This window comes from Muntiacus reevesi, chromosome 3, assembly GCF_963930625.1.
Source record: "Muntiacus reevesi chromosome 3, mMunRee1.1, whole genome shotgun sequence".
Lineage (NCBI taxonomy): Eukaryota > Metazoa > Chordata > Mammalia > Artiodactyla > Cervidae > Muntiacus > Muntiacus reevesi.
In genome coordinates, this window is record NC_089251.1 from 43403749 (window position 1) to 43430329 (window position 26581).

General features: G+C 37.2%; 1 protein-coding gene across 4 annotated transcripts in view; it reads right to left on the reverse strand.

Moving 5' to 3' along the window:
- The window catches only part of EHBP1 (EH domain binding protein 1), a 340642-nt gene that overhangs the window by 144754 nt on the left and 169307 nt on the right, over positions 1–26581 (reverse strand). For all 4 annotated transcript variants that reach the window (XR_010662331.1, XM_065929077.1, XM_065929074.1 and 1 more), the window contains exon 10: positions 18835–19024. Coding sequence is in view for 3 of the 4 variants with exons in the window: in XM_065929077.1 (XP_065785149.1) it covers positions 18835–19024 (190 nt within the window). In the remaining variant the exon portion in view is untranslated. The remainder of the gene's footprint in view (positions 1–18834; positions 19025–26581) is intronic.

Below are 26581 nucleotides of genomic sequence, written 5' to 3' on the forward strand. Positions count from 1 at the left end.
GAAAGAGGAGAGTGAAAAAGCTAGCTTAAAACTCAACATTCAGAAAACTAAGATCATGGCATCTGGTCCCATCACTTCATGGCAACAGATGGGGAAAAAGTGGAAACAGTGACAGACTTTATTTCCTTGGCCTCCAAAATCATTGTAGATCGTGACTACAGCCAGGAAATTAAAAGATGCTTGCTCCTTGGAAGGAAAGCTATGACCAACCTAGACAGCATATTAAAAAACAGAGATATTACTTTGCCTACAAAGGTCTGTCAAGTCAAAGCTATGGTTTTTCCCAGTAGTCATTATGGATGTGAGAGCTGGACCATAAAAAGCTGAGTGCCGAAGAATTGCTGCTTTTCAATGGTGTTGGAGAAGACTCTTGAGAGTCCTCTGGATAGCAAAGAGATCAAATCAGTCAATATTAAAGGAAATTAAGCCTGCATGTTCATTGGAAGAACTGTTGCTAAAGCTGAAGTTCCAATAATTTGACCTCCTAAAGCGAAGAGCATACTTACTGGAAAAGACCCTGATGCTAGGAAGGATTGAGGGAAGGAGGATAAGTGGGTGACAGAGGATGAGGTGGTTGGATGGCATCCCTGATTCAATGGAAATGAATCTGAGCAAACTCCAGAAGAGAGTAAAGGATGGAAGCCTGGTGTACTGCAGTCCAAGGGGTCACATAAAATTGGATATGAGTTAGTGACCAAACAACAAATAAAAGTCTGCACTGTCCAAAATGGTAGCCACTAGTCACATGAGTAGCAAAATTAATTAAAATTAAACTTAAAAATGAGCTTACTAGTCATACTAGCTACACTGTAAGTGCAAATGTGGCTACCATACTAGCACAGATACAGAATATTTTCATCACCACATAAGTTCCACTAAACAGAAGTGTAGGAAATGAAGGAGGAAAGATGGTTCCTATATTTTCTGCCTGAGTAGCTAGGTGAATGGCAGTGCCATTTACTGAGAGATGAGGAAAACCAGGGGGCTAGCAAGTTTAGACAGAGAAGGAAATGGCAACCCACTCCAGTATTCTTGCCTGGAGAATCCTGTGGATAGAGGAGCCTGGTGGGCTGTTGTCCATGGGGTCGCACAGAGTCGGACTCGACTGAAGCGACTTAGCATGCGTGCATGAATTGGAGAAGGAAATGGCAACCCACTCCAGTATTCTTGCCTGGAGAATCCCAGGGACAGGGGAGCCTGGTGGGCTACCATCCATGGGGTCACGCAGAGTTGGACATGACTGAAATGACTTGGCAGCAGCAGCAAGTTTAGAAATAAAATTAAAGAGCTATCTTTCACAAGAAGAAATGTTGAGGAAACAAAGATCAGGGAGAAGTTGGAACTAGAGACACAAATTTGGAATATGTTAATGTACAGATAGTATTTAAATCATAGGATTATAATTTATTGCAAAATGGTACCTCCCCTTTGGAAGGCCTCTTGACAATGAATGGCAAAATTACAAAGGCATTATTCTTTTACTCCAGGACATTGATCTAACATATATGAAATAATCTGTATACAGGGTGCTTTGTTGCAGCATTGTTCAGGATAACAAAGGCTAGAAACAACATCATCTATGGTTAACTGGCTGTATAAATTATGATACATTCACATATTAGAATACAGATGTAAAACAGAATGTGAATGCTCTCCACATACTAAAAAGGGAAGGTTTTCAGGATATACCATTAAGTTAAAAGTGTAAAACTAAGGGGCAGAACAATATTTATAGGATGTTACATTGGGGAAAAACAAAAAAAAAGAGTAAGAAAAAAATACTTAGATTTGCTTATATTGGTGTAAAAACCACTGGGAGAAGATACAAAAACTAGTAAGAGTGAAGTTATCTTTATGAAGCAGGGGTGGAGAGGAGTGTAGTAGTATAGTGATCTTGGTGGCAGCAAGACTTCTTGATGTGTCTCTTGTTATGTTATTTTGATTTCTGAACCATGTTAATATATTACCTGGCTATAAGACAATTCTACTAGCATTTTCTAAAAGGAAATAATAATCAGCTACATTAAGGGATCAATGAGATAAGGACTAAAATTGACCACTGAATTTGGCAAGTTGGAAATGATCTTAACCAGGTAGGTTTCAAATGTTAAAAGTAGGAAGGAAAGCCTGTTTGGAGTGGATTGAAAAAACCAGAGATTATCAGTATAAAAAACTTTTCAGAAGAAGGCAGAGAAATTGGGAAGTCATTTAGGAACATGTGATGTCTAGCAAGCTTGGAGTTTTTAAACTATACAATATTTTACTTGTAAATTAATTGAAGTGGTCAGGTACAGAGTAAGAAACTGATGAAGGAAGAAGTGTTATAAAACCAAAACTCTTGAACAGACCAGGGGTATGGTTCTAGTACACATGTTGGTGGTTGGGTGGACCTTGGATAAAGGCAGGGACAGTTTATTTGTTAAAACCTAAGGCAGGATGTAAGGTTACAAATCATGTTGCCTTTTTCTTAACATACACATAACATGCACTTACTCCAACTTCAATGGCCTTCCACTGCACATGCATTTAATGCTCAAACACTTACTATGGCCCATGAGATTCTCCATGATCTGGGCAGTACCCACTTCTCCAAACTTATACAACATCACTTGCTCCTTGCTCACTACACTCCACTTACATAGACCTTCTTTCAGTTCTTGAAACATGACAAGTTATTTTTTGCTTTGGGGCCTCCATTTCAGCCTGGACTGTTATAAAACTTTTTGTCTCTCTATCCATGTCTTTAGGTTCATCACTCTCTATTCTTCACTTATGGTCTTCCAAGGTTTCATTCTACTGAAATCTGATCATGTCTTTTCCTTTATCAAATAGAAACCAAGGCTGTGCAAGGTTCAACCTGGAAATCAACAGAATAAGCAGAGGTTCTGTTTTATAATCTTGGAGCTAGGATCTATGAAAGGAGGTCACTGATGCCAAAGGTCAGTGTGAAGAGCAGAAGCTGACAACAGGGAAGGCAGTGGGGATGAGGCAATGGACAAGGAATGTTAAGAGAAGTTGCTCTGCTCTGCTTCCATAGCCATTACTACTTTTATTATGATATTACCTTAAGATAGAATTTGCATACCATAAAACTTACCCTTTAGTGGGCAGTTGTCTTAGTTTAAAAAATGCATACAGGTTTACAACCTCTACCATTCCGTTACCCCTTCCCCAAATTCCCATGTATCCCCTCCGCACACTGATATTCTTTGGTGCATTTCTGTCCCTATGGTTTTGCCTTTTGTAAATGCCACCTAAATGAAATAATATAGAATGTAGCCTATTGAGTCTGATGTCTTCCATTGAACATAAAGCATTTGAGATTTATCAATGCAGTTGGGTATATAAACTACTGCAGCCTTTCAATAATGTATTTTGTACATGGTTTAAATAGATTGCTACTATTCCTACTGTCTACACAATAAAGTCCAAATTTTGAGCAGTCATACACACAAAAAAACAAATATTCAGAATCAGAGTCTACTTTTAAGTCCAGGTATTCCATCACACCAGTGGTGCTCATAGTTTCCTAAACTAGGCATTTTTATACCTCAAAGTTTTTGCCCATCTACTCCTTTTGAAATGTCCTTCCCCTCCTTTCTTTACTCATGTAGTGAATTCTAATTCTCCTTCAATAGCTGAGGTCAATTGTGATCTCTACTGCCTCTCTCATCACCACTACACTATACTTAACACACATTTCCCCTGTTCCTAATCTCTAATGAAGTACGCTTGGAGAGGAGGTAATGTGGTATAAGTAACACTCTCATTATTGATCTTATTATAGTACTCTAGCCTATGTCTATTGTAGCCCAGTATTCTGTATCATACTTTTTATACGACTGCATATTGGGTAGGTTGAGAAGACTGTTGAAGACAAAAGACTTTGTATGAGCCATGTTTTTCTCCTAGTTCATAGCACAGTTCCCTTACTGAAAAAGGGCTAAAATTTAAAAAAAAAAAAAAGGATGCATGAAGTTGCACATGAGGGCAGGCATGTCCCCAAATGTCTTTTAAGATGCTTTGTGTTTCATGGACTCCCTATAAATCCCACGCCCTCCCCTCAAAAGAAAAAAAAAAACTTTTGAAAGTCACTTCTATAGAACACTTCTTTCTGAGAAAAAGAAATATAATTGCCCTTTTTGTTTTCTGTTTCATCCATTTTTGAATTGGATGGAGTTTGAACTGGATGGATTTCCCACCTAAGCAAAATCAATCATCATTAACAAATATTTATTGGAAATACACCACCCTTTGCCTTGGAAATTTTAAGATAAACAATATGATTTTAGTAGAATAATTTATTTTTACTTCATGTTCAGATTGTGGTAAGAGTAGCAATGAATACTGTTGAACTGCTTATGGTAGCATTCCACATGACTGCTGTCTTTAACTCAGGATAAAAAGAGGTTAACTCTTGTTCATTTCCAAGGCAAAGCATTCAATATCACAGTAATCCAAGTCTATGCCCCAACCAGTAATGCTGAAGAAGTTGAAGTTGAACGGTCCTATGAAGACCTACAAGACTTTCTAGAACTAACACCCCCCAAAAAATGTCCAGATGTCTTTGTCATTATAGGGGACTGGAATGAAAAAGTAGGGAGTCAAGAAACACCTAGAGTAACAGGCAAATTTGGCCTTGGAGCACAGAATGAAGCAGGACAAAGGCTAACAGAGCTTTGCCAAGAGAACATACTGGTCATAGCAAACACTCTCTTCCAACAAAAAGAGAAAACTCTACACATGGACATCACCAGATGGTCAATACTGACATCAAATTGATTATATTCTCAACAGCCAAAGATGGAGGAGTTCTATACAGTCAGCAAAAATAAGACAGGAGCTGACTGTGGCACAGACCATGAACTCCTTATTGCCAAACTCAGACTTAAATTGAACAAAGTAGGGAAAACCACTAGACCATTCAGGTATGACCTAAATCAAATCTCTTAATGATTATACAGTGGAAGTGAGAAATAGATTTAAGGGACTAGATCTGATAGACAGAGTGCCTGAAGAACTATGGATGGAAGTTCATGACACTGTATAGGAGACAGGGATCAAGACCATCCCCAAGGAAAAGAAATGCAAAAAGGCAAAATGGTTGTCTGAGGAGGCCTTACAAATAGCTGTGAATAGAAAAGAAATGAAAGGCAAAGGAGAAAAGAAAAGATATATCCATTGAATGCAGAGTTCCAAAGAACAGAAAGGAAAGATCAGAAAGCCTTCCTCAGCGATCAATGCAAAGAAATAGAGGGGAAAAAAATAGAATGGGAAAGACTAGAGATCTCTTCAAGAAAATTAACGATACCAAGGGAACATTTCAAGCAAAGATGGGCACAATAAAGGACAGAAATGGTATGGACCCAACAGAAGCAGAAGATATTAAGAGGAAGTGGCAAAAATACACCAAAGAACTATATACAAAAAAGATCTTCAAGACCCAGATAATCACCATGGTGTGATCTCCAACCTAGAGCCAGACATCCTGGAATGTGACGTCAAGTGGGCCTTAGGAAGCATCACACGAACAAAGCTAGTAGAGGTGATGGAATTCCAGTAGAGGTATTTCAAATCGTAAAAGATAATGCTGTGAAAGTGCTGCATTCAATATGCCAGCAAATTTGGAAAACTCAGCAGTGGCCACAGGACTGGAAAAGGTCAGTTTTCATTCCAATCCCAAAGAAAGGCAGTGCCAAAGAATGTTCAAACTACCACACAATTGCACTTATCTCACGCGCTAGTAAAGTAATGCTCAAAATTCTCCAACCCAGGCTTCAAAAGTACATGAACCACCATGGGTATACATGTGTTCCCCATCCTGAACCCCCCTCCCATTTCCCTCCCCACCCCATCCCTCTGGTTCATCCCAGTGCACCAGCCCTGAGCACCCTGTATCATGCATCGAACCTAGACTGGCGATTCGTTTCACATATGATAACTTCCACGTTTCAATGCCAACGCGGATTCATGTCAATGTATGGCAAAACCAATACAATACTGTAAATAAAATAATAAATAATAAAATCCAGATGCAAAAAAAAAAAAAAACAAAAAAAACAAAAGTACGTGAACTGTGAACTTCCAGATGTTCAAGATGGTTTTAGAAAAGGCAGAGGAACCAGAGATCAAATTGCCAACATCTGTTGGATCATCGAAAAAGCAAGGGAGTTCCAGAAAAATACCTACTTCTGCTTTATTGACTATGTCAAAGCCTTTGGCTGTGTGGACCACAACAAACTGTGGAAAATTCTGAAAGACATGGGAATACCAGACCACCTGACCTGCCTCTTGAGAAACCTGTATGCAGGTCAGGAAGCAACAGTTAGAACTGGACATGGAACAACAGACTGGTTCCAAATAGGGAAAGGAGTACCTCAAGGCTGTATATTGTTACCCTGTTTATTTAACTTATATGCAGAGTACATCATGAGAAACACTGGGCTGGAGGAAGCACAAGCTGCAATAAAGATTGCCCAGAGAAATATCAATAACCTCACATATGCAGATGACACCACCCTTATGGCAGAAAGTGAAGAAGAACTAAAGGACCTCTTGATGAAAGTGAAAGAGGAGAGTGAAAAAGTTGGCTTAAATGTCAACATTCAGAAAACTAAGATCATGGAATCCAGTTACATCACTTCATGGCAGATAGATGGGGAAACAGTGTAAACAGTGATAGGCTTTATTTTTGGGAGCTTCAAAATCACTGCAGATGGGGCATGCAGCCATGAAGTTAAAAGACACTTGCTTCTTGGGAAGAAAATTTATGACCAACGTAGACAGCATATTAAAAAGCAGAGACATTACCCACAAAAGTCCATCTAGTCAAAGCTATGGTTTTTCCAGTAGTCATGTATGGATGTTAGAGTTGGACTATAAAGAAAGCTGAGGGCAGAGGAACTGATGCTTTTGAACTGTGGTGTTGGTGAAGACTCTTGAGAGTCCCTTGGACTGCAAGGAGATCCAACCAGTCCATCCTAAAAGAGACCACTTATGGGTGTTCATTGGAAGGGCTGATGTTGAAGCTGAAACTCCAATACTTTGGCCACCTCATGCGAAGAGCTGACTCATTTGAAAAGACACTGATGTTGGGAAAGACTGAAGGCAGGAGGAGAAGGGGATGACAGAGGATGAGATGGTTGGTTGGCATCACCGACTCAATGGACATGAGATTGAGTAAACTCTGGGAGTTGGCAACGGACAGGGAGGCCTGATGTGCTATAGTCCATGGGGTCCCAAAGAGTAGGACAGGACTGAGTAACTGAACTGAACTGACTTAACTCTTGAGAAATTTTCAGTTTCTATTTTATAGCACTTTTGTATCTCATGCCCTTCAAACACATTATACAAATGTACATGCATAAGAATATTTCTTAAAATGAAAATACTCAGGTTATTAATGGTGTCTTATATGATGAATAAAATTTTGAGTGTCAAATTAAAATTTTATTTTAAATTATTTAGCAAACCTTATAATGTTCATTTAGCTTTGGCTTCTTTTAAGGTGTTAGGAAGCTAAGAATTGGTGTAAGACTACTTTTGATGCTTCCTTCAGAGTAACTAAAAGCTTCACTTCAGAGTCAGATAAAAAATGACACTTCTATTGAAAAATATCTTTTAAAAATTTCCATGAATCTTTTTTTATGGCTAATGTTTATCAAAGTCATGGTTACTGCTCAGAGAAATTATAAAGTTCTCATGTGTCTGAATTAGCATTTTCAAAAGTAATAAATGTACAGGAACATCGTGGTTAGGTATACTCCAAAGCATCATCATTCAAATACTATTAAAATAGAACTGGTAATGGGTAGGACATGGTATCTGAACTTGTATTAAGCAGTGATGTGCTTTGAAGTAGTTTTCTCTTTCCAAAAAAATTTAAAGGTGTTCTACAAGAAGCACACTTTTTTAGGGGGAAAATAGTGAATAAGTAAAATAACTTTATATTCAAAAGATTTTATTTTAGTCAATTATAAATTTGTGAGAACAGTGTGGGCTGAAATAAAGGTAAGATCTGCTATATAAGGTGAAGTTTCACTAAATAAATAAGAAATATTAACATGTTTTAAAGAAATATATATAAGGGGAACAATACATGATAAAAAAAAGCTTTTACCCTGTGTGAAAATCTTAAGTGCATATTACTTACATATTTAACTCATTGAAGTCAGACCAAATGAAGATCTCTGTTTAATAATGCAAGTTAGTGTGAGTACATCAAAGAATAAACTGTTTTCTATTAAAAGTAAAAATAAACTCTGTGCTTATACTAATCACTCAATTACATGAGGTTTTTCTGTTTAAATTACCTATGACGTTTATTGTAAGACATTAAATGTGGATAGTCCTTATTTTAAAAAAAAAAACTCCAGCTGTGCTAAAATCTGTTTTCCAAAGCAGGTTAAGAGGTAAATAAACACTAAAGAGTTTCGCCTGCAATAGCATCTACTGCTCTTGGGGGTGGGGAGAAGGGTGGAGAAATAGTTTTAGGATTTTAATCCCAATTATTATATCCGAGAATTAGAAATTATGATGTTGTACAGATAAACAATTATTTATTGAGCTTCTTGAGGCATCTGGGCATAAGAATGACCCCAAACCTTAGAATTTAGTACTAGAACAGAAATACATTTTACTGTAAAGTACATACTACAAATTACTTATTGGAGTATCAGATATGTTATAAGTTTACATTTCCAAAAAGTTATTAATTTATTAACATTGTATTTTCAATTATTGGCTTTGCTTCCCAAAAAGATCATTATTAGAGGGGTTTATTTAACTTCAAAGTCTTCTTTCTGCAGCGGCACTATGTCGAACGCTATTAGAAGTTGTTTACTTTTTTGTTTTTGTTTTTTTTAAGGATACAAAAGATTCCTGGGTTACAAATTTAAGATCTAATATAATGATCTAACAACACGCAAGTCTGCAAAGAAAATGTTCACACAGCCTTAATGAAAATAGCACTAATGAACTCAATTATATATTGTATATATTAATTCTTAGACTACAACTCTTAATCCAGGTGTTAAAGAGTTTATATATCCCACAGTAAATTAGTCTTCTGTATAAGAATTGGTTAAAGAATACTCACTCCCATTGAAAATATGTCCTAAACTCTTGTTTGAATGGAAACTCTTGCCATGGAAACAGACAGTGAAAGGAATATTAAAGCCGTTTTATGGTATCTAGTTGCTCCATTAACTCAACTGTACGTGATTGTTTTTGAGACTCCTCTCCAAGTTCAAACATGTCAGGCTTGTTCTTCAAGACTTTCAAGCTGGGACTTATATTAAAAAACAGTGCCAAGCAAGAAGTTTAAGTAAACATAAAACCATCTCAGAAACAACTACAGGAATTCAACTTGATTATATAAATCCCTCATCCACACAACAAGTAGTGAAACCAAACATTTTCACTGGATTTACAGTTTACCTTGTTAAGATTTCTTCTTTGACCTATAGATTAACTGAAAGAATATATATTAATTTTCAAATATATGGATTTGTTCTAAATATTTTTTATTATATTTATTTTTAACTGATTGATGATTGCTTTATAAATACTGTTCATTTTTTTCTTTTAAACTGATTTCTAGATTAACTGCACTTTGGACAGAGAACATAATCCTACCTTCTGAAATGTGTTGAAAATTTACTTTGGAGCCTAAAATATAGTCATTCTCCATTAATAAGTTAATCCAATGGTATAGTATTTTATGAGGCCAAAATTGTTGAGTCTTTAAATCTTACTGATTTCTTAACTTGGCCTATTCCATCAATTATATAGAGAGATGTGCTATATAATTGCTTAATATGATATGGACTACTAGTTTCTTCCTGTAGGTTTTTAAAAGTTACTTCTATTTTGATAATATGTAATTAAGTGGATGCAAGTTCAAAAGTTACTAAAATTTTCCCTCATTCCATTCTGTTGTTGCTGTTTAGTCGCTAACGTATAGCCAACTCTTTGCAACCTCATGAAATGAGCACGCCAGGCTTCCCGGTCCTTCACTAACTTCCAGAGTTGACTCTGATTTATGGTCATTGAATAGGTGACACTACCTAACGATCTCATCCTCTGCCGCCCCCTTCTCCTCTTGTCCTCAGTCTTTCCCAGTATCAGAGTCTTTTCCAATGAGTCGGCTCTTTGAACTAGGTGGCCAAAGCATTGGAACTTCAGCATTCTCTTTCCAATGAATGTCCAGGGTTGATTTCCTTTAGGATTGACTGGTTTGATCTCCCTGCTGTCCAAGAGACTTTCAAGAGTCTTCTCCAGCACCACAATTCGAAAGCATCAATTCTTTGGTGCTCAGCTTTCTTTATGGTCCAGCTCTCACATTCATACATGACTACTGGAAAAACCACAGCTTTGACAATATGGACCTTTGTCTATAGCAAAGTGATGCCTCTGTTTTTTAATATACTGTCTAGGTTTGTCATAGGTTTCCTTCCAAGGAGCAAACATATTTTATTATCCTGGCTGTAGTCACCGTCTGCAGTGATTTTGAAGCCTAAGAAAAGAAAATCTGTCACTGCTTCCACTTTTGCCCTTCATACTTGTCATGAAGTGATGGGACTGGATGCATTTTACCCCTAAGTATTTCATACATTCCATTCTTCCCCTGAGTATTTCTTGTAAATTGGTAGTTATTACAACCAGTGGTTTGACTAGATCTCATTTTAATTCTTTGGCAAGTATACTTACGATAGTCCTATTTACTTGCTACGATAGTATATCAGGAATCACAAAGCCTTCAGATAGCTCCATGGTAAAGAATCTGCCTATAATGCAGGAGAGGTAGGAGAAGTGGGTTTGATCCCTGGGTTGGGAAGATTCCCTGGAGGAAGGAGTTGGCAACCCACTCCAGTATCTTTGTCTGGAAAATCTTGGGTTTAAACAAGTGTCATGTTTGCACTTGCATGAACCTGCAAGTTAGAGGCTCCTTAAAATTTGCACCCTAGTTGCCACTCTTGCCTCACCCTAGACCTTGCCCTGCAATGCATGCTGTTGTAGGTCTTTTCTTTTTTCTTTTTGTTTCTCATTATGATGGGGTGAAATTTACCCAATACTGGGAACTGAGAAGGTTCTATATGAATCTGCTCAAATACTTTAAATATGTTCTTCATGCAGTAAAGGTGAGCTAATCAGTGCTTTTATCATCAGTGATGTACCCTAAAATGATTCTGGTAATATACATTAATAACACTCAATTTATCACTTATTGTTAATTCCTAAGCCTTTATAGAGCTTTCAGCAACTAAGCCAAACTTATGAGTCATCGTCATTAAGGTGTTCAAATAATTTATTTACCTTATTCAGGTTCTTTTTCTATATGGTGGCATTTTTTTTTTTAATTCTCAGCTGGAAAACTATCACAGGCACCTACTCAGTTACTCCAGAATATACTGATATAAAAGAGTAACCTTTAAAAAAATCACACTTCATTGCTCTACAAAATTTGTTTCAAAATGCAAGCAACCTCAGTTCAGTTCAGTTCAGTCGCTCAGTTATGTCCGACTCTTTGCGACCCCATGAATCGCAGCATGCCAGGCCTCCCTGTCCATCACCAACTCCCGGATGGGAGTTGAGTTTACTCAAACTCACGTCCATCAAGTTGGTGATGCCATCCAGCCATCTCATCCTCTGTTGTCCCCTTCTTCTCCTGCCCCCAATCCCTCCCAGCATCAGGGTCTTATCTAGTAATGGTTTATTTCTATAAGCAAAATGTAACATTTTACCTCTTCCACTAAATACAGTCAGAAAAAATCAAAACGCAAATTCTTAGAGATGGTTTCAGTGCTGTGGTTCCTGGTTTAGACTGCAAAGGTCTTTTAAGTGGGTTACTGTTAGTATAAATTTGTTTGTCAGATTTGCCCCATTTGTGCACCAGGGCTGAGATTAGAGTTGAAGCAAGGTAGTGCTGAGGGCCGGCTTCCCAGGTGGCTAGGTGGTGGAGAATCCACCTGCCAATGCAAGAAACATGGCTTCAATCCCTGGGTCAGGAAGATCCCCTGGAGGAGGAAATGGCAACTAACTCCACTATTCTTGCCTGGGAAATCCCATGGACAGAGGAGCCTGATGGGCTACGTCATGGTCATGCCATCAGAGCATCACAAAGAGTCAGACACAACTGGGCAAGGAGTGCCTAGGGCACAAAATTTAAGGAGGCATTCACTTTTTTTTTTTTCATTTATTTTTATTAGTTGGAGGCTAATTACTTTACAATATTGTAGTGGTTTTTGCCATACATTGACATGAATCAGCCATGGATTTACAAGTATTCCCCATCCCGATCCCCCCTCCCACCTCCCTCTCCACCCGATTCCTCTGGGTCTTCCCAGTGTACCAGGCCCGAGCACTTGTCTCAGCCAGGCATCCAGCCTGGGCTGGTGATCTGTTTCCCCTAGATAATATACATGCTTCGATGCTGTTCTCTCAAAACATCCCACCCTCGCCTTCTCCCACAGAGTCCAAAATTCTATTTTGTACATCTGTGTCTCTTTTTCTGTTTTGCATATAGGGTTATCGTTACCATCTTTCTAAATTCCATATATATGCGTTAGTATACTGTATTGGTCTTTATCTTTCTGGCTTGCTTCACTCTGTATAATGGGCATTCACTTTTAAGGTGGTGCAGATGCAGTCTTCATTTCCACCCACGTGAGAAGTGAGTTCTTATATTTAGTGTCCTAGAAGCCTCTCTTGCCATGTTCTAGGCTCTGCCATGTTCTAGGCTCTGCCTCTGTTCAAGGCTCTGCAGTGCACCTATCCAAATATATTTTAGAATTGACATCGTAGGTGTCAAAAAAATAGTTTCTCAACAACTTCGCCAATAATGCTATGGTCTGAAAACTACAATATCTTCTCAGATCACCTTGCATAAATGTAGTAAACTGACTTTGAAGAAAATACTACTCAACTTTTGACAGCCTGGGTTTTTTGTGTGTGGCTTCTGTTTGTTTTTGTAGACTGTTTTGTTTTGTTTTGTAGTCTGTTTCTAGACTTCTTTATGCTCAGTGGCAAAATATTCTGATGATTTTCCTCTAAAGTTTACATTGCTTGATTTTCAAATGTCATTCTGAATGACTATTTTCAGTGGTCATCATTCATGTTTTCTCACAGAAGAGACACCAAGGTTTGGGTTCATTTGCATCTCCACTATAAAACTCATATTTTATCTATGGCACAGCCTGCTAAATGTTCCCTAATATCCATTTTACCTATCTTCCTTAGTAGTAGAACCTTGAGGTTTAGCTGGGTAATGCAATTGACCAGAATAAAGATTCATTTTTCTGTCTCCTTTGCTAGAGGCAGGTGTGGCTATTTTCCCCCTTTCTTCTTGTTGACTGGAATGGGCATATCAACTATGGTTCAAGCAGCCATCTTGGGCTACCAGCTGGAAGTCTATACTGAGGATGGTGGATTAGCACAATAGGAGACCGGGTCCCTGATGGCTTTCAGCCTACCCTGTCAGCACTAGACCATCAACACTGGTAAAAACAGAAATACATATTTCTTTTATTTAAACTGTCATCAAGTGTTTCTACTGCCGGCAGATAATCCTAATTCCAACTGAAACTGCACTAACTGGAGATTTTTATGTTTAGTAAATAACAATTCTGAGAGGCTCCTCATTCATATTAAGAAAAAGTAGCTGCTGTAGTCATTTTGTCAACAAATGTCATTTGTTCTTAAGCTTTAGCTAAAGTCAGCTACACTGAAAGAAGAGTGGCTATGTACTGGAGAGATAAGAAATTCCAGAACATAAACTATTTTGCAGGGAGATTAATTTATCATTAAAAAAGTAAAGAGAAAATTGAAGGCATTCCAAAGAGACAAGCAATACAGTTGATGTTTACAACTCAGTCCCAGTTGTATCTTTTGCCTTTGGTTCTGCAAAAATTTCCTTGTGTTTTCTAAACAAGTTATCCTTTTTCTAAAGGAAAAAAAAAAACATTTAACAAAATGGCTTCCTTCTAGTAGTCATAACCAAAAGAATACTAACCAACAGACCAGGTGATACATAAAGCAGTGTCTCGTTTATTCTGTATTATTGAGGAACAAGGTATTCTGGTAAGTAAGGTATTCCAGTAAATAAAAACTTTACCAGTAACTTAAGCTTATCCCCATTGCGCCCTCTGTAAGCTATCATTGAATGCAGTTCGGCTTTTTATTTTACAAAACAACTACGCATTTATCATTGTATTCAATTAAATTTTGATCTTCATTCCTTTTAATGATTTTCCTTCGAAGTTATAAGGTACTTTCAACTTACATATGAGGAAATTAATAGTTTGATGTGAGAGTTGGACTGTGAAGAAAGCTGAGTGCTGAAGAATTGATGCTTCTGTACTGTGGTGTTGGAGAAGACTCTTGAGAGTCCCTTGGACTGCAAGGAGATCCAACCAGTCCATCCTAAAGGAGATCAGTCCTGGGTGTTCATTGGAAGGACTGATGCTGAAGTTGAAACTCCAATACTTTGGCCACCTCATGTGAAGAGTTGACTCATTGGAAAAGACCCTGATGCTGGGAGGGATTGGGTACAGGAGGAGAAGGGGACAACAGAGGATGAGATGGCTGGATGGCATCACTGATTCGATGGACATGAGTTTGGGTAAACTCCGGGAGTTGGTGATGGACAGGGAGGCCTGGCATGCTGTGATTCACTGGGTCACAGAGCCAGACACGACTGAGCGACTGGACTGAACTGAACTGATGTATAAAAGCTGAAAAGCATGTTTGTTTTGTGGTTTGAATTTGCTGCAAGGATCAATCAAAGAGACTGCTATATGTAATTCTGACTTCGGTATAACCTGGGCTTCTTACAGTTTCTGCAAATTGTAAGTACTCAAAAACATACAAGTGTAAAACTTGGGTCTCTATAAGAGCATTTGAGAAAGAGGTTAATAATATGAGTGAAGGCTTGAGTCACTTAGGTGAGGCTTTAGATATGAATAACATTTCCACTTTCAGAGATGGAGTAAGTGGACAGTGTTTCGTTGCTAATCACTGGAATTCAACTAATCAGGGTTTTTGAGGGAGCCCTTCTGCACATGATCAGGCTTATTTCACCATCCAACGTGCAGAGGTGGGTTGGGGGGAAGCTTCTCCACGTTATCATAAATGCAAGTTGAATTTTTAAAAATTCTTTGTCACTGACAATTAGCTATTTATATTGTGATTTTTACAGAATTAGGTATACAGTGCTTAGTAAAATACTTTTGTGATGTATTTGCCAACAAGGTCATTTATGTACCTAAGCTCTTATTATCTGACTTGTATTTTATACTAAGTTGCATAAATCATATCTAGGAGTTCAGAGTTATATACGTATTAACTTAGATTCACAGTCAGTAAATGGTGATCAGCCACCATTGAGCCTAATTTATCATTTTATCCTACTGGATGCTTGTGTTTTAAATGTCAGGTTATTTCCCTAAACATTGGTCTTTTTTACCAAGTTGGCTTAAAAAGTGTTATAGTTTTCTCATTTTACAAATGCAGAAATCAATGGTCTGGAGTGAGGAGTTTATGTAGATTTATGACACTGGGGGATTCTTAACTGCCTTTAAGGGGGTAGTTTGAATTTTATTTACAATATAAGTATATGCATATTATCTGTTTAAATTCTGGTCTTGGCTTTTTTTCATAAATTTTCTTAAATATAAGTAGTTTCAGATTACAGTTGGAGGAAAGTAATCATCTGGCTAAGCACTCATTCTATGACAGTGATTAGCCTCTGCAGTCAATTGCTACTGAGTGCAGTTTAGCATTTTGTTATCCAAAACAAAATATAGATATTTGGTATAAATATTCTTTTATTATTCAACTAAATTTTGAGTTTGTTTTCTTTTCCCATACACTTATTTGAACTATTGCTTCCTTTTCAATTTTAAAATATAGTAAATAATTGGCCAAGAAGCATATTGTTTTAAGGATCAAAACACTAATTTTAGTATAAATATTTTGATATAAAACACACTGTCCTGCTTTCCTAAACAGAACATTGGATATGAAGCATAATAAGACTTTTTCATTTTGACTCAAGGTTGTCAAAATGGTCATTATTTTACTAAACTTTAATACTGCAAACAAAGTCTTCAGGAACTACTTGGATATGCACACACATAAATGCACACATACACAAACAAGTCTATTCCTATAATAAGCCCCATGCCACTGCTCTTTTTCAGCTATCATTTATCATTTTTGATTATCATCAATATGCCATTGATTCTAATCTTCTTCCTTATCTCACATATAACTGTGCAGTTAGTGGTTTCCAATTTCTTTCTTTTTTTTGGTGGGGGGCAATGGTTCAGTTTTGAAATCTTACATAAATATACAAAATAAAAAGATTTGTGCTATGGAAACAGAATAGAAGATCACGTTTTCTATTCTTAAGCCTCTATGCTTGGTTCCCAGTGCACAACAATGAGGTGTCTGATGGAAACCCAGGCCACCACGAAGCTAATACTGCTGGTCAAACCTGAGAGTAACTTTCTCTATTTTGAGGGATGAATTTTGGGGGGAAATGTCATCTGGTATCTTGTACAAAAGGCAACAATAAAAAAGATCCATGATCTCATTACTCAATAGCCTCTGAGTATAACAAAGAGAGAAGAAAAACATTTTATAAAATTCAAATATTTAAACAACATAGAAAGGGGAAAAAGGAAAAGAAATGTCTCCTTCAATCTTGTACATATCCACCATCCCCTCAAGATCTTTCTCCTCAAAGTTACTTGTGAGTCCTTCCATAATGTATAGGAGCATGCATGTCTGTCTATGTGTATATATGTGTGTGAATAAAGCCTTTTAAATAAAACTTTACACATACAAAAGTTATCATACTATACAGTTATATACTTTGTTTTTTCTCATTTAATAATATTAGCAATCTTTTTTGAAATTAATCTTTCATAGTTGTGTTTCACACAGTTGAGTTATCCAAACTAACTTCCAGATCAGCAGGTTACTGTGAATACAACTGATTGTGTATCTGAACATGATGAGGCATTTTCCAAGAGAAGCATGGTGGTAAAATGCTCAGTTTTCCCCATAAAGATCATTAATTCCATAATATGTCTACAACGGAACACTACCTTCAAAACAACATAAAAAATAGCTATGTTTTACTTCACTACAATAGAATTCAATCACCATGAGTAATAATATTTCTATGGAAAAATGTATTTAGAGTTCTAAGTTGAAACTGGAAATACCTCTCTAGAGGTAGAAAGGCACAATGGGAAACGTGGGTTTTAGACTCAAAAAACCTGAATTTTAATCCTGGCACTGTCAATACCAGTTTTATCACTTTGAGCAAGTTACTTAACTAAGGTTCAGTTTCTCAGTGTAAAAAGGAAATAATGGTATTTACTTCTCAGGTTGTTTTGTGGATCAAATGAAGTTATAGAACATTGCCTGGCACACAATAAGGTACTGTTAAATTCCTTTCCATTCACCTATGAAGAGATTAGGATTTTGTGATTAGCTTCAAACTTCAATGGCCTACAGAAGGGGGACAGGGAGAGAGTAGGCAACAAGAATAGAGATTCAGGGAAACAGGACAGTTGTAGGTACTCTTGATGGCTAGAAAGGATAAAGAATCTAAACAGCTTTTTTATTCTGACCATTGCCTCAATTGCTGCCTTTATTTTTCCTCTCATGGGTATAGGAATTGACCATCTCTTTTGCTTTATATTTCTATTTTCTATTGCCTTCATTTATAGACTCCACTCCCAACTTCCCTAGCCAATAGCAAGACAGAATTTAGTCCTAGTTTCTCCTCCTAAAGTTACACACAGTTAAACACACCTGATATAAAAACACACACCTGGAGACTGACTTATAGAATGGCAGAGTGAGGACCTCAGTGAACTCACTCCCCCTCAAACAACGAAAATAAAAGCAAACAAACTATTTCAGAACTCTGGCATTTAATGAAAGGCACAGAAAGAACTATAAAATACAACAGAAACTACTGAAACTTGATGCCCTTGAGAAAAGCAGCAGCCCAGGCATCTGAGATGGAATATGGTCCAGAGAGCACGTAATTAATGAATATGCCAGTTCCAATCCTGTCTGTTGGCTGGGGAACCTGTGACCTTTATCCTTCTGAATTCAAGTTCATCTCTTTTCCCCCCTAACTACCTGTGAGAATTAAATAATGTCATATGGTAACAACAACAAAACACTCATGAGTACTGTCATGAGTTATTTACCTTAAAAAACTTGCTAAATCCAACATCTCTACCTTTAAGATGAAAGATATACTATTTGCAGTCAAACCATTTAGAAGCTTTAGACTTTGTTCTAAGACTGCACTTTACCTTTCCATGAAGTTATTATCCATTAACATTTCTAAAAAGAATGACAATAAGACCACAATTGTAATCTGACATAAATCAAAGGGACAATATTGAAATTCTTCAGCAAAGTATTTCTCTGCACTGGGTGTCAATCTTTCTGGTACATTTCTCAAAAATATGATTTCTATTCTTTCCTCTGTATTAGAGTAAGCTGTCTATCACGACTAGCTGCTTTAGAATATATCCTTTTTGCAAAGCACCAATCCTACAATTATACTGCTTTTCTCCCTCTGATTTCAAAACAGCATTTAAAAAGCAAATCTTAACCCAGACAATCCAATCTATAACGTACTATAAATTTATAGACTTCCAAATGTATATACAATGTTGCAGTATAATTGATTTACTTTTATTTTGCTTTGATATCATCAAAGTATTAATAGCTAACCATGACTTTTCTTAATTTGAAAACAAGCAAACATTAATACATATTTTAATAAGATTAAACTCCTACCTTAGGAGAAGTGGAGAAATCTCTTCCTGCAGAAACACCTGTGTTTTCATTTACTCCTCCCGTCTTTGGTGAGATGGCTGGTGGGGCTGGGGCTTTTCTTTTTACTCGCCTTTCAGTTTCCAGTTCTTGAACTGGACTTAGCAAATTGTTTGGAGGAGGAGTTGGTTTAGGTTCATAAAAAGGATTTGATCTAAATGAAGAGGAATTACTGTTACATATCTTTAAAAAAAAATAGTTTATTCCCAACTAAAATACTGTAATATCTTTATTTACAAAACTAGAACATACTGAAAATAAGGAAAAACCCAAACCAATGATAACTTACAATTTGGAAATAGTCACAATTAATCTTTTGTTTTGTGAATCATTAACTATAAAATCTTCCCTTTTAAGAAGTATTTTAAAATCTTTAAAATACAAAGTCACACTCAGCTCCATTATATACAGACGTTGGGAAAATGTTTGTAATGAAAGTAAATCCTATGTGTTCTCCACATCCACAGAAAAGGAAATAAGATGAGGAAACATTTATTTATTTTTTAATGCTCCTCTCACCAAACGTTTTTTCCCTTGCATTTCATCTCTTCCTCTGTGTTAAAATTCACTTATTAGGGACTATCCTTTAGAAGTTCATTCAGTGAAGCTCTTTTAATAGCAAATTCTCCCAGGCACTGAAAATGTCTTTATTTCAGTCTCATACTTAAATGATAGTTTAGCTGGGTAATTTATTCTAGTTGTTAGTTAATTCACCTCAGTGCTTTGAAATAGTAGCCCACTGTTGGCTTAGTACTGCTCTTTTGTAATTTATCTCATTTCTGGTTGTTGTTAAGATCTCCTTATGTCTGGTTTTGAGCAATCTTACTACAACATGTCTAAGTGTGTATTTCTTTTAATTTATCTGGCTTCAGACTTCTTGAATTTTCCTGAGTCTGGAGACTCACGTGTTTCAGTAGTTCTGAAAAATCATCAGCCACTATGCCTTTGATAGCCTCTTTGTTATTTTCTCTATTCTTTTTGCTAGAAAATCATATCAAATTATGTTGAATTACCTCTTTCCTACATATTTTTACAAATTTATATATCTCCTGTTCTACATTCTGAATAACTCCTTCACATTCTTCACAAGATCCAGTTAACCTTTTCTCGTTTCATTGTGTCTAATTTAATGTTCAATTCTCCATGAATTTTAATTTCATAAGCATATTTCCTTATATGGCTTGTATATAATACCTTAGGTACAGAGATTTGAGTCATTAATCATTTGTACATATTTATTTTATAGTCTTTATCTGATAAATCTATCATTTGAATTCCTTGCATTTATAATCCTGGTCTTGACTCTTCTCTTAATAAACGATTTACTTGTGTATTTTGTAATCCTAGATTGTGAGTTCAGGACTTATTGAGGAAATCCTCTGTAGTCTGAGCTGGGAGAGCTGTTCAGAGTGTTTCATGCTTGGATTTGCCAAGTATCTTATTTTCTTGGCTTGGGCGGGGGGTGGGGTGTGGGGCGGTGTTCCCGGGCTATCCTGCCAACATAACATCAAAACCACATGAGGGTATGTTTATGCTTATAACTTCCTAGAGAAGTCCTCTTTTTTCCCCTACCTAGAGTTTAGGTCCAGACAGAAAACCTTCCTTTCCTGTTAACTCTATGAGTAGATATTTATCCAGTTGAAAGAAGTTAAAAGAAAGTGAAAGTCGCTCAGTCATGTCTGACTTTTTGCGATTCCATGGACTATAGGCCACCAGGCTCCTCTGTTTATGCAACTCTCCAGGCAAGAATATAGGAGTGGATTGCCATTCCCTTCTCCAGGAGATCTTCCTGACCCAGGGGTTGAACCCAGGTCTCTTGCATTTAAGGCAGTTTCTTTACCATTTGAGGCTTCCCTGATAGCTCAGTTGGTAAAGAATTTGCCTGCAATGCAGGGGAGACACTGGTTCGATTCCTGGGTTGGGAAGATCCACTGGAGAAGGGATAGGTTACCTGCTCCAGTATTCTTGGGCTTCCTTTGTGGCGCAGCTGGTAAAGAATCCGCCTGTGATATGAGACCTAGGTTCAATCCCTGGGTTGGGAAGACTTCCTGGAGAAGGTAAAGGCTACCCACTCCAGTATTGTGGCCTGGAGAATTCCATGGACTGTACAGCCCATGGGGTTGTAAAGAGTCAGACATGACTGAGTAAATTTCATATCCTTTACCATTTCAGCCACCAGGGAAGTCAGTTAGTCATCGATAAACACAGGTATCTAGTATATACGATGACTATTCTTCCTATTCCTATTAAAACATTGCTATTATAATAAAAGTAATAAACTTATTTTGTTATTTTTATTAGTTTGTTGCAATTTTTTTTTTTTTTTTTTGCAATACCACTCTGTTCCCTAGAGTTCAATACCTTGTATGCACAGTAACAATAGCATTTCTGAGTCTACAAGGCTAACACCCAGACCACCCAAACATACTAAGTATACCAAGGGAATTCCATCTAGTTATATAAGGCCTGTACTGGTAATACACTTCTGTATTCAGTTACGTATGTTCTTTTAACTGCAACAGAAGTAGATTCTTTCAGAACCAATAACCAAGTATCTACATCCCTGCCTAACAACGGTCTGCTCTCATGAGACTCTGGGTACCAAGTAATCTAAACGAGAGAGGGGAAGGAAACCATACTTGTTGGTCACTCTCAACCTGTACTAATCGCAACAGTTAGTGTCATGTGACTCCTCCTCATTGAGCTGGAGATACAGTCTCAGAATCTCTCTTACCTCTACAGGCCTTACCAAGTTATTTTTCAAACACTAAAAGTAGTTCAAAGGGAGGTAACAATAAAGAAATGGAATTAAAAAAAATTTTTTTTAACTCCAAAACTTATAAAATGAAAAAAAATCTCCCCTCTCCCCCACAAAACTTACTCTTTGCTATCTGATGTTAAATGTTTCAGTACTGAACAAACCCACTTCAATCTAACTGAATAAATTGACATGTGAACTATATGGGTGATATTTTTAAAAACTATTCCTAATTACATCTCTCTATAACAAATTTCCACAGAAGTCTGTAACATGGTAGCTGCCACAATAATCATTATTAACTTGCTATATAAGTATGATTAGATTTAAGAAAAATTTTGAGGATTTAAGGATCAGTTCAGTTACTCAGTCGTGTCTGACTCTGCGAACCCATGGACCACAGCACGCCAGGTCCCCCTGTCCATCAAAAACTCCCAGAGATTAACCAAAATCATTTCCATTGAGTTGGTGATGCCATCCAACCATCTCTTCCTCTATCATCCTCTTCTCCTCCTGCCTTCAATCTTTCCCAGCATCAGTGTCTTTTCAAATGAGTCAGCTCTTCGCATCAGGTGGCCAAAGTATTGGAGTTTCAGCTTCAACACCATTCGTTCCAATGAACACTCAGAACTGATCTCCCTTTAAGGATGGACTGGTTGGATTTCCTTGCTGTCCAAGGGACTCTCAACAGTCTTCTCCAACACCACAGTTCAAAAGCATCAATTCTTCTGCGTCCAGTTTTCTTTATAGTTCAACTCTCACATCCATGTGTGACTACTGGAAAAACCATAGCCTTGACTTTTAACTTTTAACCTTTAACAAAGTAATGTCTCTGCTTTTTAATACCCTTTCTAGATCGGTCATAACTTTCCTTCCAAGGAGTAAGCGTCTTTTAATTTCATGACTGTAGTCACCATCTGCAGTGATTTTAGAGCTCCCAAAAATAAAGCCTATCACTGTTTCCACTGTTTCCCCATCTATTTCCCATGAAGTGATGGGACCGGATGCCATGATCTTAGTTTTCTGAATGCTGAATTTTAAGCCAACTTTTCACTCTCCTCTTTCACTTTCATCAAGAAGATCTTTAGTTCTTCACTTTGTGCCATAAGGGTGGTGTCATCCGCATATCTGAGATTACTGCAATTTCTCCAGGCAATCCTGATTGCAGCTTGTACTTCTTCCAGCCCAGCGTTTCTCATGATATGCTCTGCATATAAGTTAAATAAGCAGGGTGACAACATACAGCCTTGACATACTCCTGTTCGTATTTGGAACCAGTCTGTTGTTCCATGTCCAGTTCTAACTGTTGCTTCTTGACCTGCATACAGGTTTCTCAAGAGGCAGGTCAGGTGGTCTGGTATTCCCATCTCTTTAAGGATGTTCCACAGTTTAGTGTGATCGACACAGTTAACAGCTTTGGCATAGTCAATAAGGTAGAAATAGATGTTTTCCTGGAACTCCCTTGCTTTTTCAATGATCCAACAGATGTTGGCAATTTAATCTCTAGTTCCTCTGCCTTTTCTAAAACCAGCTTGAACATCTGGAAGTTCACAGTTCACGTACTGTTGAAGCCTGGCTTGGAGAATTTTGAACATTACTTTACTAGCATGTGAGATGACTGCAATTATGTGGTAGTTTGAGCATTCTTTGGCATCGCCTTTCTTTGGGATTGGAATGAAAACTGACCTTTTCCAGCCCTGGGGCCACTGCTGAGTTTTCCAAACTTCCTGGCATTTTGAGCACAGCACTTTCACAGCAGCATCTTTTAGGATTTGAAATAGCTCAACTAGAATTCCATCACCTCCACTAGCTTTGTTCATAGTGATGCTTCCTAAGGCCCACTTGACGTCACATTCCAGGATGTCTGGTTCTAGGTGAGTGATCACACCATTGTGATTATCTGGCTGGTGAAGATCTTTTTTGTACAGTTCTTCTGTGTACTCTTGCCACCTCTTCTTAATATCTTCTGCTTCTGTTAGGTCCATACATTTCTGTCCTTTATTGAGTCCATCTTTCCACAAAATATTCCCTTGGTATCTCTAATTTTCTTGAAGAGATCTTTAGTCTTTCTCATTCTATTGTGTTCCTCTTTTTCTTTGCACTGCCCATTGAGGAAGGCTTTCTTATCTCTCCTTGCTATTCTTTGGAACTATGCATTAAAATGGGTATATCTTTCCTTTTTTCCTTTGCTTTTTGCTTCTCTTCTTTTCACAGCTATTTTAAGGCCTCCTTGGAAAGCCATTTTGCTTTTTCGCATTTCTTTTTCTTGGGGATGTTCTTGATCCCTCTCTCCTGTACAATGTCACGAACCTCCGTCCGTAGTTCTTTAGACACTCTTGTCTATCAGATCTTGCCCCTTAAATCTATTTCTCACTTCCACTGTACAATTGTAAGGGATTTGATTTAAGTCATACCTGAATGGTCTAGTGGTTTTCTATACTTTATTCAATTTAAGTCTGTTTTGGCAATAAGGAGTTCATGATCTGAGCCACAGTCAGCTTCCAGTCTTGTTTTTGCTCACTGTTTAGAGTTTCTCTATCTTTGGCTACAAAGAATATAATCAATCTGATTTTGGTGTTGACCATCTGGTGATGTCCATGTGTAGAGTCTTTTCTTGTGTTGTTGGAAGAGGGTGTTTGCTATGACCAGTGCATTCTCTTGCCAAAACTCTATTAGCCTTTGCTGTGCTTCATTCTTTACTCCAAGGCCAAATTTGTCTGTTACTCCAGGTGTTTACTGGAGAAGGCAATGTCACCCCACTCCAGCACTCTTGCCTGAAAAATTCCATGGACAGAGGAGCCTGGTAGGCTGCAGTCCATGGGGTTGCTAAGAGTCAGACAAGACTTAGCAACTTCACTTTCACTTTTCACTTTCATGCATTGGAGAAGGAAATGGCAACCCACTCCAGTGTTCTTGCCTGGAGAATCCCAGGGACGGGCGAGCCTGGTGGGCTGCCGTCTATGGGGTCGCACAGAGTCGGACATGACGGAAACAACTTAGCAGTAGCAGCAGTCAGGTGTGTCTTGACTTCCTACTTTTGCATTCCAGTCCCTATAATGAAAAGGATATCTTTTTTGGGTGTTAGTTCTAAAAAGTCTTGTAGGTCTTCATAGAACAGTTCAACTTCAGCTTCTTCAGCATTACGGGTCAGGGCACAGACTTGGATTACCGTGATATTGAATGGTTTGCCTTGGAAACAAACAGATCATTCTGTCGCTTTTGAGATTGCATCCAAGTACTGCATTTTGGACCCTTTTGTTGACTATGATGGCTACTCCATTTCTTCTAAGGGATTCTTGCCCACAGTAGTAGATATATAGTGGCCATCTGAGTTAAATTTACCCAATCCATTCCGTTTTAGTTTGCTGATTCCTAAAATGTCAGTGTTCACTCTTGCCATCTCCTATTTGACCACTTCAATTTGCCTTGATTTATGGACCTAACATTCCAGGTTCCTATGCACTATTGCTCTGTACAGCATTGGACCTTGCTTCTATCACCAGTCACATCCACAACTGGGTGTTGCTTTTGCTTTGGCTCCATCTCTTCATTCTTTCTGGAGTTATTTCTCCACTGATCTCTAGTAGTATACTGGGCACATTGCAAAGGATTTGTACTTAACAGGAGAAAATGATAAAATTCCTTAAGACAGGCAATTTTTCAGTGTGTTTTATATAACTGAATTTACAATACTAAATTGCATTCAACTTTTATTTAACTTATTTAGTAACTATTACAAAGATATCTAGAACTATCCTTTTTCTTCACATCTCTCTGCCTCCCTCTAACCACTTGAATATTAGCATACTTTGTAATTAGACAAATGTTTTTCTGCATTGATAAATATGATCATGTAATTCTTATTCTTTTGTTTATCACCATGGTAGATTATACTGATTGATTTTCAAATAATGAAACAGCCTGGTATTCCTGAGATAAATTTTACCTATTCATGGTATATAATTCATTTTGTTGAATTATATCTGACAATATTTTGTTAAGAAACATTCATGAGGGATATTGGTCTGTAGTTTTATGTTTTTGTTTGTGTCCTGTTGCCTGGTTTTGGTACCAAGGTAATACTAATTTCATAAAGGAGTTGGAAAGTGTCTCCTCATCTATTTTCTGAAAGAGATTGTGCAGAATTGGTGATTATTATTCTTTAAATGTTTCATAGAATTCTCCAGTGAAAAGGAGGTCTGGAAATTTCTTTTTGGAGAGTTTTAAAATTATAAATTGAATTTAAAAAATCATTTTCAGGGCTATTGAGCTTACATATTTCATATTGGCTGAGTGATAGTCGTCTTTCTTGAGAAAGTGGCCCATTTCATTGAAGTTGTTAAATTTATGTGCGTAAAGTTTCTTTCGTGGTATTCTCTTGTTATCTTTGTGTGTCTGCAGGGTCTGTAGTGATATCCCTGGTTGCATTTCTGGTATTGGTAATTTGGATCCTCTCTTTTTTCTTTGTCAGTTATGCTACAAGTTATGCGATGATCAATTTTATCAGTCTTTTCAAAAAACTACTGCTTTGTGACATTGATTTTTTTTTCCTCTGTTGCTTTTCTGTTTTCAGTTGCATTGATTTCTGCTCTTTATTTCCTTTCTTCTGCTTGCTTTGTGTATTTGCTCTTCTTTTTCCAGGTTCTTGATGGGGCTGCAAAGACCCAGACACAACTCAGCACACACAAATTTTCCCCTCCTTTGTAATGACAAGAATTATATAATTTCTAATAAGTACATTTAAAAATACTTGAACAGCATTTTTAGTAAGGAAAAATTATTAAAGGAATTAGCATAATTTCCACATTCTGTTAATCAACTCTGATCTGAATCATCTATTTCATGGCATCTCACATCGCTATGAATAAACAACAATTATTTTTATTCTTGTACTGTTCAAAACTAATACATTAGTAGTATCATTAATTCATTGTGAATTAAAAACTCAGTTAT